General features: G+C 38.2%; 1 protein-coding gene across 1 annotated transcript in view; it reads left to right on the forward strand.

The window, feature by feature from the left end:
• Positions 1-12,240, forward strand: part of CD109 (CD109 molecule) — a 188,010-nt gene that overhangs the window by 16,025 nt on the left and 159,745 nt on the right. Inside the window, exons 3-5 of the mRNA XM_063442994.1 lie at positions 1,913-1,941; positions 5,351-5,581; positions 9,687-9,812. Of these exons, the coding sequence (XP_063299064.1) occupies positions 1,913-1,941; positions 5,351-5,581; positions 9,687-9,812 (386 nt within the window). The remainder of the gene's footprint in view (positions 1-1,912; positions 1,942-5,350; positions 5,582-9,686; positions 9,813-12,240) is intronic.

Genomic DNA, 12,240 nt, shown 5'->3' on the forward strand with positions numbered 1-12,240 from the left:
TCAGTGTATGTATGCATGTATGTATGTATGTCTGCATGTCATAAATGAATGTATGTATGTGTGACTGGTAGTCAATATATGCATGCATGTCTGTCAGTATGCATGCATGTCTGTCTGTATGAATGTATGTCAGTATGTCTTTATGTATGTCAGTATTAATGTATGTCTGTGTGTGTATGGATGTCAGTGTCTGTATGCATGTATGTCTGTATGTATGTCTGGCCTTATGCATGTGTGTCTGTATGTACGTTAGTATGTGTCTGTCTGTCACTATGTATGCCTGTGTGTCTGTATATGTGTGTATGTCTCAGTATGTGTGTGTCAGTATGTATGCCTATATGTGTGTATGTCTGTTTCAGTATGTGTGTCTGTTAGTATGTATCTGTGTGTGTGTGTGTATCTGTGTCCTTTTGTATCTGTGTGTGTTTGTGTCTGTGTGTGTATTCCTGTGGGCGGGATTTGGAGGCGGACCCTGTGGGCAGGCTTGGAGGTGGGCCCCTAGGGGGCCCAGACCCTGAGCTGAGTTAGGGGCCCCAAAATTTCGGCTGGCGGCCCTGATTGTAGGTATAATATTTTGTCATCTATCTGCTATTACTGAGAAATGTATTTTGACGTCAACATTTAGTGATGAAATTGGCCTATAATTAGCAATTATTTCTGGATGTTTATTCTGTTTTGGGATGGGCACAATATGTGTTTGTAACATTTTTCATGGTATTGCCCCAGACATGATGATATAATTAGATATACATATATGTTATTTAGCTTTATTATTATTTAACAACTAGTAAATGTTATTGCTGAAGCTATCAGGTCCTGGGGATTTATTCACTTTCAATTCTTTTTATAGCTACATTATTTTGCTTTAAAGAATAGGGTCATTCAACTTGGTCAACTGGGCTGGAGAGATCTTTGGGATAAAATATCTGCAAAAAAATTGGACATTTTAACAGATTTATGTGTTACTGGTAAATTATATAATGCAATGTAAATTTCCTTTAATGCCTACCCAATTCTTTCTCGTTTAATGATAAGATCGTCCCCAGCTGTAATCTTAGAAACTACCTTTTTTGCCTTTTTATTTTTTAATCTGTTGGACAATAATTTATCAGTTTTGTTTCCTTCATAATACCACGTTCTGTTAAGCCATTCCAATGTAAATTCCAATTTGCTTTTTCATTTAAAATATTATTGATATTCTCCTTTGTAACCTTCAGCCTGTCACTTATTTCGTTAGAGGCTTTAATTTTATTTTTGTCAGCTAAATTTGTCATTCCATTTTTTGTTTCTTGATTTCCCAATATAATTCTTGATAGGCCAATTGTATATGCCCATTAGTGGTATCACTTCATTATTGTTATTTAGTTAATAAAGAGATCAGGCTATTCTTTAATATTATTAAGATTTTACTTTTTTTTAAATCAGTAATTTAATTTCCAATTACATCTTTTTTTTTATTGAAGCCATCCTTAATCTCCATAATAATTGCATTATGATCTGACCATGTATTACTAGTAATCAATATTTTCGTAATACAGTTTGTAGTAGCTGACTCTCCCAGAATATAATCAATCCTTCAGTATACTTAATGCGAGCAGGAGAAACATGAATAAACTCTTGTGGATGCCAAATTTGCCATAAGTACAGCAACCCATTTTTCTTTAAGATGTTGTTAAAGCATTTAGCCATATTCATTTGATTTAATTTATTATCTTTCTTGATTAATCTATTGCTATTCAGAGCAGTGTCTAGAGGGCAATTACAGTCTCCCGATATATAACCTTGTTCAAGTACATATGGATTTTGTAGATATATAGATAGATACATTTATATATGCAGAGACAAAAGGGAAATAATTGATTAAACCTATTCAAAATGTTTAATAGTTTTTTTCCCCTTTTTTTTAACATAGGGTCTCATAGTACACTGGTTCTTCCAAAGGTAAGTTGAAAATAGTTATTCATTATTGTTTTTATAATGCTTTAGTTAATTTATACACATACATTTCTTTTACAGCAGCATATCAGCTGTAAAGACTGATCACATTACATTATAGTACTTTATCAAAACAGAATGAGCAGTGAAATGTGTGGTTTAATATCCTATGTCATCATTTCCATTTTAACATGGGTTCAGGTTATGTAGAACATGGCAATCTTATAGAGGGCATCATGTAAAGGTTTTGTTATGTGTATGGCTAAATAATAAAAATAGCAAATATTAGCTTTCATTTCCAACTTTTTCAGTAAATTATTGTAAGCTTCCACTACTAACAAGGCAGTAGCTAACAGCAGCTACTATTTACAGGCTTGTTTCCAACCTTGTCACTAATTGTTAGTGGTTGACTGACACTAAGAACTGCATGCAAAGATACAAACCACTCACTAATTAGCTTCTCACTAGTAAAGCACATGCTGTGTAAGTTGTCATTGTAGTAACCACATCTTGCCAGTAAAAACAACTTACACTCAGCATGCATACTTCACCCTGACCTATGCCGTATGCCAGATACATATCTTTATATCATTTGAGGTTCATTTCTGATAAGTGAATTGTTTATTTAAATGACAGATGCCTTCCACTTCACACAGAAAGAATATGTTTATATTTTTATATCATACCTATCTGGTCTTTAATTTTATTGCTGTTTCATATGTTTGTATATACTATTGTAGTTTCTTTAGTGTTTCAATGTAAAGCCATATATTCTAACATTCATTTTCCTACATGATGTATAGTTAACTAGCTGCGGTTAATTTGTATCGGCAAAGGGTTAACAGCAGACCTTATACAGCAGCAACAGGTTTGGAAACCACTCGTCAACCAGTCATTAATTAGCAGTTAGCAGCTCTCATGGAGAAAATTGGGAGCTATTATCCAATACTTAGCGGCTGTCTTTCATTCAACTCCTTGTCCATTCTCGAAATTCCACAGTCGATAGACAGTCACTATTTTCTAATAGTAGAGACTGGTACTTACAAGTAGAGGCTGGCTGGTAAAAAAAAAGTAGCATTAGGATGGGAAACAAGCCTGTAGTTGAACTGGGGCAGTTGGGGCAGTTGGGGCAGTTGGGGTCTGCAAGATGTGCTTCCTTGTTATGTGGCGAAACTTATTCTTGCAATTGGGAAGAGTATTACTGCTTCTGAGTATCCTAATGTAAAAAACACCTGCAGAAGCCAACCAAAGTCGAAGCACAAGTAATACATTCCATATTCACCTTAGTTGACTTTATTAATAACATGCAATGTAGTAGTAGTTTTGGAAAGAGCTGAATGTTCTGAGCACATCTGCACTGTTGTACTAACTTACATGACTTACATGTAAAATGTACATGTGTTGATACTGTGTTGATACTTGATGTGAAAGGACCCTAAAACATACTCACAGTTTCATTAAACACAAGTTGTTCATAAATCTTTTTCAATGAGGTGTTATTCAGATTCAGTGTTTTAACAATAGAAAATATTCCATATTATTTATTACTCAACATTTTTTACTTTTTTAAAATAAGACTTCACTTGAAAAGTTTGTCAATATCTCTAGTCCCACAGATAAAACCATAAAATCTCAAGTAAACACAGTCTGAACACTATTGTTTACAGCTGAACTCATCCGTGCTCACTTCATTATTAAATTATAGATCACTGAACTTGGTTAGAACTTGTTAGTATACAGGTTTCAACAGATTATATCCTGACTTAAAGGTGAACTGTCACTTTCTTTTTTAGATTTTCTTTATATTGTTTTATTATTTACATATTCTTACATCTAACAATATGGATGTTTTTGTGAAAATTAAAAATCCACCCCTCTTCATCTTTCAATTGTGTGCATCAAACTTGGCACCTTGGAAATCATTGTTATAAGCTCTGTCATTTGTATGTTACAGTCATCACAGAAAAAGCAAACAGAGAAGAGGAGAAATTTAACAATATTTCTCCTCTTCACTTGCAATGTGTGCCCTAGATTGGCCTTGTCTGATATTGATTGTTATGTAATTTGAAACACTTTAATACAATTTATAAGAAAAATAAGTATTTCATTAAAAAAGGTTAACAGTAGTTGGTAATTTTCATTGTTTTAGTTTAAGGTATAAATTCCAGTGAGGCAACAGGTACCCGTTAAGTTTATTAACCAAGTTCTTGTTTATATAGCTAGGGACCTATACTGAAAGTAACTTTCTGTACTTCAGAAAAAAAAATAATAATATTCATTGAGCTACCCCCCCGGGACTTGCCTGAGTTGAGATGAAATTGAGTTAATAATACAGGTCCGAATAGACTGTTATATATCTCAAGACGCTACTGATAACAATAGATGAATGGCAATCTCTCCTATAAAAGCTATTGCAATGTATGAGACTATGGTATGGGTTGCTTTATTTTGTATACTAAATATACCACAATAGACAATTACACTGAGCAGTCACAAGATTAAAACCACTGACAGGTGAAGTGTATATATTGATACAATGACACCTGGCATACCTTGAATTTAATTTGTTTGAAGTAGAAAAATGGGAAAGCGAAAAGATCTAAGTGACTTTAATCAGGGCCAAATAGTGCTAGATGACTGGGTCAGGTTAAAAGGACCACTATAGCCACCCAGACCACTTCAGCTCAATTAAGTGGTCTGGGTGCCAGGTCCCTCTAGTGTTTACCCTGCAGCTGATAACATAGTTGTTTCAGAGATACGGCTATGTTTCCCTGAGGGTTATTCCAGCCTCTAGTGGCTGTCTCTCTGACAGCCGCTAGAGGCGCTTCCGCGCTTCCCACTGTGAAAATCACAGTGAGAAGACGCTGGACGTCCATAGGAAAGCATTGAGAAATGCTTTCCTATGGGTGGTTTGAATGCGCTCGTGGCTCTTGCCGCACATGTGCATTCGGCGCCGACGTTGGCAGAGGGAGGAGAGTTCCCCAGCCCTGAGGGATCCTGGCGCTGGAGAAAGGTAAGTGGCTGAAGGGGTTTTAACCCATTCAGCACAGCGGAAGAGGGGGGCCATGAGGGTGGGGGACCTATTAACACTATAGAGCCAGGAAAAATAGTTTGTTTTCCTGGCAATATAGTGGTCCTTTAAAGAATCTGCTGCTAATGTCTTGGTGTCAGATTCCACAGGACATGTTCAGAGGTCTTGTGGAGTCCATGCCTCAACACAGAGTTGATTTGGCAGTACAAGGTGGACCTACACAATATTAGGTAGGTCGTTACAATGTTGAGGCTGCTCAGTGTACTTGACATAACTCACAAAACTAAAGACATTTCAATTTAATTTTTGTAAAGATCACAATGTAAAACTGTCTGTTGCAATATATATATATATATATATATATTTTTTTTTTCTTTTGTCTAGCTTCCATTGAAAAGTGTTCAAGGCAAATATGAACTTCAAGTAAAAGGATTTTCTGACAACAACTTGATATTTTCCAAACATACACATCTTCGTTTTAAATCCAAGAGCTTTTCTGTCTTCATTGAAACAAACAGTGTCTTTTATAAACCAGCCCAAGAAGTGAAACTTCGAATTTTGGCTATGTCTGTTGACTTAAAACCTTACAACTCTACCGTTGACATACATATTTCGGTAAGTAGAAATACATGCATCATTATTAAGCACCGCATATGTTAAAAATACAGTGCAGTGGTTTGTATTAAAGTGGAGGATTGCAGTCTGCTTCAGTGTGTTCAATGATAAGTTATGTTTTAAAAGTCAAATAATTCCTCCTAGTGGTTTAATATGAATAGAAGCTTTTGATTTTGTTGTCTTCATGTCAGTAATGACATATTCATAGTTCTTCACTGAAGTGGATTATCAGGAATCCGAAATTAGTTCACTATTGATTTCCCATATCAGGCCAAAGCAGCCAAGTAAAAAAAAAAAATATGTCCAAACTTGTGTTTTCTGTTTAGCTATTTTGACAGAAAAAAAATGAAATATACAGTGAATTTTCTTTGATTGCTCATCAGTTCACACTTTATTAAATACATCTGTAAATGTTTACTTTATGGTATAAATAGACACATACCGTATATACTCGAGTATAAGCCGACCCGAATATAAGCCGAGGCCCCTAATTTTATCCCAAAAAACTGGGAAAACTTATTGACTCGAGTATAAGACTAGGGTGGGAAATGCAGCAGCTACTGGTAAATTTCTAAATAAAATTAGATCCTAAAAAAAATATATTAATTGAATATTTATTTACAGTGTGTGTATAATGAATGCAGTGTGTGCGTATGTGTGTGTGTATGAGTGCAGCGTGTGTGTATGAGTGCAGTGTGTGTATGAGTGCAGTGTGTGTGTGCATGAATGCAGTGTGTGTGTGCATGAATGCAGTGTGTGAATGCAGTGTGTGCAGGGCCGGTGCAAGGATATTTGCCGCCGTAGGCAAAACATTTTTTGCCGCCCCCTCCCCCCCCATATGTCCTGACTTCCCCTCCTACTCCCTCAGTGGTCCTTACCTCCCCACCCCTGTGTTCCTTCACCCCCCCCCCAGTGGTCCTGACTCACCCCTCCCCTAGTGGTCCTTACCCTCCCCTCCCCTAGTGGTCCTTACTTCCCCCTCCCCTCCCATAGTGGTCCTTATCCCACCCCCTCCCTCTCATAGTGGTCCTTATCCCCCCCCTCCCTCCCATAGTGGTCCTTATACCCCCCCTCCCTCCCATAGTGGTCCTTATCCCACCCCCTCCCTCCCATAGTGGTCCTTATCCCCCCCCTCCCTCCCATAGTGGTCCTTATCCCCCCCTCCCTCCCATAGTGGTCCTTATCCCCCCCCTCCCTCCCATAGTGGTCCTTATCCCCCCCCTCCCTCCCATAGTGGTCCTTATCCCCCCCTCCCTCCCATAGTGGTCCTTATCCCCCCCCTCCCTCCCATAGTGGTCCTTACCCCCCCTCCCTCCCATAGCGGTCCTTATACCCCCCCTCCCTCCCATAGTGGTCCTTATACCCCCCTCCCTCCCATAGTGGTCCTTAACCCACCCCCACCCTCCCATAGTGGTCCTTAACCCACCCCCACCCTCCCATAGTGGTCCTTATACCCCCCCCCATCCCAAAGTGGTCCTTATACCCCTTTTTTTTGTTATTATTATTTTTTTTTTTATTCTTATTATTTTTTTATTATTTCTTCTTATTTTATTTTTTTTCGTCCCCCCTCCCTGCTTGATATATGGCAGGGAGGGGGGCTCTCCTTCCCTGGTGGTCCAGTGGCAGTTCAGTGGGGGGGAGAGGGGGCTGGCAGAGCTGTAACTTACCTGTTCTGCAGCTCCTGTCAGCTCTCTCCTCCTCTGCGCCGTCCGTTCTGCTCTTCTGTCAGCTCCCAGTGTAAATCTCGCGAGAGCCGCGGCTCTCGCGAGACTTACACTGGGAGCTGACCGAGGTGCTGAACGGACCGGCAGAGGAGGAGAGAGCTGACAGGAGCTGCAGAACAGGTAAGTACAGCTCTGCCAGCCCCCCTCTCCCCCCAGTCTGTATTATGGCAATGTAAATTGCCATAATACAGACCTTGACTCGAGTATAAGCCGAGTTGGGGTTTTTCAGCCCAAAAAATGGGCTGAAAAACTCGGCTTATACTCGAGTATATACGGTAGCCTGTAGTTTGAATTATGGAGACCTACAAAAGGAGGATATCAAACGCAGTACAGGAAAACATAAGAAAAATGTATTGCATTGGCAGGTATGGAATTGGGACTGGTGAGATGCAGAACACCAGGGAATTGAATTAGAGCAGGACAGGACCCTAAAATACTGACTGTGCTACCAAAAGAGGGAACGTTCGAGGCCTGGTTTTGGGTTTAATAATCCCTTCACTAATCTGTTTTTATTTTAAGAATAGTTTACCACATATGTGAAACATGGATGGACAAAGGATTCAAAAAAAAAATTGAGTATAAGTTCCTGTTTGATGATGCTTTAAAAAAATATTTATGTAATTTCACAGAAGCTTTATTTTATCCTTCATCTGCCATTTCAGGCAGGTATTGAAATAATACCATTTTGTCACATACAGTAAATCTATCAGAAATAGTAAAATAAATTGGCAAATATCCTTCTTTTGGATGTTCATAAAGAATATGATGTTTCAGCTTTCTAAAAATGCAGCCTGATTGCAAAAAAACATTTTTAAATGGTCATAAAATCCACTTGGCAGGCTGTAAAAAATCCATGTAGGGTGTTCAGAACCTGAATACAGTCCAACTCAAGTAGACAGTTTTTGGAAGGAAAGGGGGTTAGAAAGATACTATAAAATGTACATATTAATATGTAGAAGTGTTTTCCTAGAGGTAAGTATAAATCACAATGTGCCAGGTGTTCAAAGATAAAACTGAATCTAACAAATAAAATAAAAATAAAGACATAATGTTTGGTGGTTACATCCAGAGTGATTACTCTAGTGCAAGTGAAAACTTGTTCTCCGATTCTACTCTGTAATAGGCAGTTGTAGATTCACACTTGTGTCTGCAGACCAAATTCACACTGCATTTATTATAAATGGTTACCCTTGATAAAGCCAGCAAGCGATATTCTACCTATTTTACGCTTCCTGTTAGTATAGCTTACCTATCATGTGTAGCACAACTAACCCATGTCACCATCATAATTCAGAAAAATATCTTTACCGTTACCTACTCAAGGTGAGTTTAAAATTTTAGGCGAAAATAGACACTGAAAACATTCTCAAAATTAGCTATGCTTGCCATTCAACCACTCTGGCCTTAAATGTGAAATTTACTGTAAACTAACAATGTATATATATTCGCGATGGGATCTCTGGTGTTTACATGTGTATGATCTTACTAACTAGTTGATCAGAACTGGGAAAGACGGACAGAAGCCTTGCTGGCATTACATAATCACTACTATACAAGCACTACTATACAAGCAATATTTGAATATATCAACATATAAATATATCGACATATAATGTGCTGTGGAGGTTCCCACCAAATACATTTGATTTATATATTTTCTTGTTACATTTTTCTGATGGTATGCAGAAAACTGTTTAGATGCTGCAGGCTCACTTTAATTGGTCACCAAATTAACATTCTAAAGTGCATACAATTTGAGTGTTATCTACAAACTGTTTACTGCATTAGTGCAAGATTGACATGCACCTTCTTTTGCTTGCCCCAACCCCTTTTCAAATGGAAGTGCTTGTTATTGCCATCTCCAGTGGCGCAAGTGTCATCACCAATATACCACATAGGCTCTTACACTACCTGCCCCGATTTAATACCTGCCTGTATTGAGAGATATGCCATAAGGATATCAGTTCAGACCAGCAGTGTGAACTTATCTGATCGAGTATGATGGTGAATTTAAAAGGCATTAATTCATGCCACCAGATACAGATTTCTGTTTCACATTTGTTTAAAATCTGTATAGTAAAATCTGTATAGTAATATACAAGGGTATCTTGGTATTTATTAGAATTTACTTATTAGTAAGAATGAAAATAAATGATTTTAAATACCATAAACGTATTTTAACAAGCAATAACTAATTATTGCAATGGCTTATTGAATCACACTAATATGCTTATTATTTTTATTTATTAATTTTGTGTTTAATACTTGTTGGATCTAACTTCGAACTTTAATTGATATACTGTGGAGGATTAGCACTTTTTACATCAAGTACTGTAGAATAATGTTGGTAATGCTGTCTTATAACATACTTTGCTTTCAAGGATCCCAGTGGGAATTTGATTGAGCAGTGGCTTGAAGAGGAAACTGACTTGGGTGTTGCATCAAAGAGCTTCCATCTAAGTGATAATCCTCCTACTGGAGACTGGTCCATAAAAGTAAAACTACATGTAAGTGTAACCTTAAGAAAACTGAAAATGTATAATACTGAATAATAAGAGCTACAGACCAAGTGAATAGACACGTTGGTGACTGGTTTGCATTTTAATGGTACTAGTTTAATGCACAGGAAGCTTTTTTTTGTTCTGCATATTTGGGTTGCTCAATCCTGTAGCCATTGCTGCCTACTACAAGTAATATAAGTATACTTCTGTGTGCACTTATATTAAGAGGCTAACCCTATTAATTGAAAAAAAATATTCTCCTGTTCCCCTTTGTGGAGAAAAAAAAGTGTATTATAATACATTGCTTTTACTACATATATACAATGTCGTGTCTTAGGTCTTAGAACTAACACAAGATCCTAGCTATTCAATTAAGCATATTATTAGCAAAACACTACAGAGGCAATTGGAAGCTAATTACCTCACTTAATGCCCAGGAACCCAATAATTTACATGCTTCCAAGGTTATTAACTACTACTAACATACTTTCCCCAGTAGTATGCCAAAATATGCAGAAAATGGAAACCCAAAAAGGAGAAACCAGGCCTTAGAGGGGCATAACCTAATTTAATAAACAAAGAAAGAGAAAAAGTCAATAAAGAAGCCAAGGTTGGAAATACAGATAGACGGAAATCGAGATAACAAGCCGGGTCAGGAAAACAGAGGTGCTCAAAATTCCTCTAAACTAGTCAAGGTTAAAATCCAGAAATAAACAAGTGACACAAGGAAAGCACCAATCAGTTACTAAGGCAGAAAACATGATATGGCACAGAACTAGGGACAAAACAGGATTAAATAGGATTACTTAGACTCTGACTGGTCAACGTCACCATTACGATTCCAAAACATGCGGAAACAAGGTCGCCTGAGTGACGCAAACATTTTGAACTAGTAATCATGTTACACAAACGTATGGCACTTAAGGATGCACCATACATGTGGGCAGTGTTTAAATTGCCATGTGGAAGCAGACCATGTGACCGACCGGTGTATTCGACACTCATGACCTGCGAGGGAGCAAGAATAGGCAGCGTTGATTGGGTAAGTATCGTGACATTACCCCCTCCCCCAGTAGGACATATCCACAACCCTCCACTCACTGTCACCCCCACACACACACACTGCCACTCACCTCCACACTCGGTCACCCCCCCACACACACACACTATGTCATCCCCCTCACACACTGCCACCTCTAAACTATTATCCCCACATACACACACTGTCACCTCCTAGACACACACTCACACACACTATCACTCCCCTCCACTTTGTCACCCCCTTCTATACCACTGTCACCCTCTTCACACACTCACACTGTCACATTCACCTCCCAGCCCTATTACACTCACCCCCCTTCATGCTGTCATACTCACCCTATAACATTAACTAACCTAATCCTGTAACACTCACCTTTTCTCTGACTGTCACATTCACCGTCCAGCCCTGTCACACTCACCCTGTCATATTAAGCCCTCCCGGGTGAGTGGGACAGGATGAAAGGGAATGCCTCTGCTACCTGGGACTCCAAAGAGGGACTAATTGCAAACAACACTTTGCAGTACTAAAAAAATCTTGTATAGACAATTCCAAGTTATGGATGCCAGGAATTGTGTACCAGAGTGCCGTAGTAAAGAAATTAACCAGTTCCTTTATTTGTTTCAACTTGCTTAATTAGTAAAGCCTTCACACTTGTCAAACTTGGTAGGTACGATAATGGGAGAGGATGTTTGTAAAGAATTTAGCAACACAAACAACGTACCCAAATGTGCACTGGGTTGGCACGATGCATGGTAGGGCAGCCTATTAGGGCTTCCGATATGTTGAGCTCTGCTGAAACACTTGTGTATGGGCTGAAATGCCCTCAGTTTCACTCAAAGTGCTGAGCAAGCATGTTTAGACAAGTAAATAAAGTTCTTCTGATACCACACAAACAGTGGGCCTGTTGGGTGGCCTAAATGCGAATTTTGTGGCGCAATTGTTAAAAGATCAGACAGAATTAAGTAACTATGCAAGTCTGAAGCTTATGATCTTAACAGGTAGTACATTGTGACTAGAGAGGATCTGTACCCTCTCATGCCCCCACAAAATTATCTGGAGGCTTTTATGTCTACTGCTTAGAAATCCTTTTGCACAGTTTATTTTGTCTTAACCTTTTCTTGATAGATTATTTCAAAAGGAGAGTCATGATAAAAACAAATTGCTAACCCCTTGCCATTAATAGGTTGATAAGTGATCACAATGCTCTTATTAATACCTCTAGTAATAACAAATATAACAAACATTGGTTGCGGGAATAAAAATACATTTGAATCCTTTTACAATGTATGCACACTAGATGGCAGCCAAACTATGATAACATTTTGAAGCTGGAAGGAAAATGAAGGCCAGATTTGGAAACCACATTTAAGATACTGGTTTCCAAATATGACA

This window comes from Pelobates fuscus, chromosome 2, assembly GCF_036172605.1.
Source record: "Pelobates fuscus isolate aPelFus1 chromosome 2, aPelFus1.pri, whole genome shotgun sequence".
Lineage (NCBI taxonomy): Eukaryota > Metazoa > Chordata > Amphibia > Anura > Pelobatidae > Pelobates > Pelobates fuscus.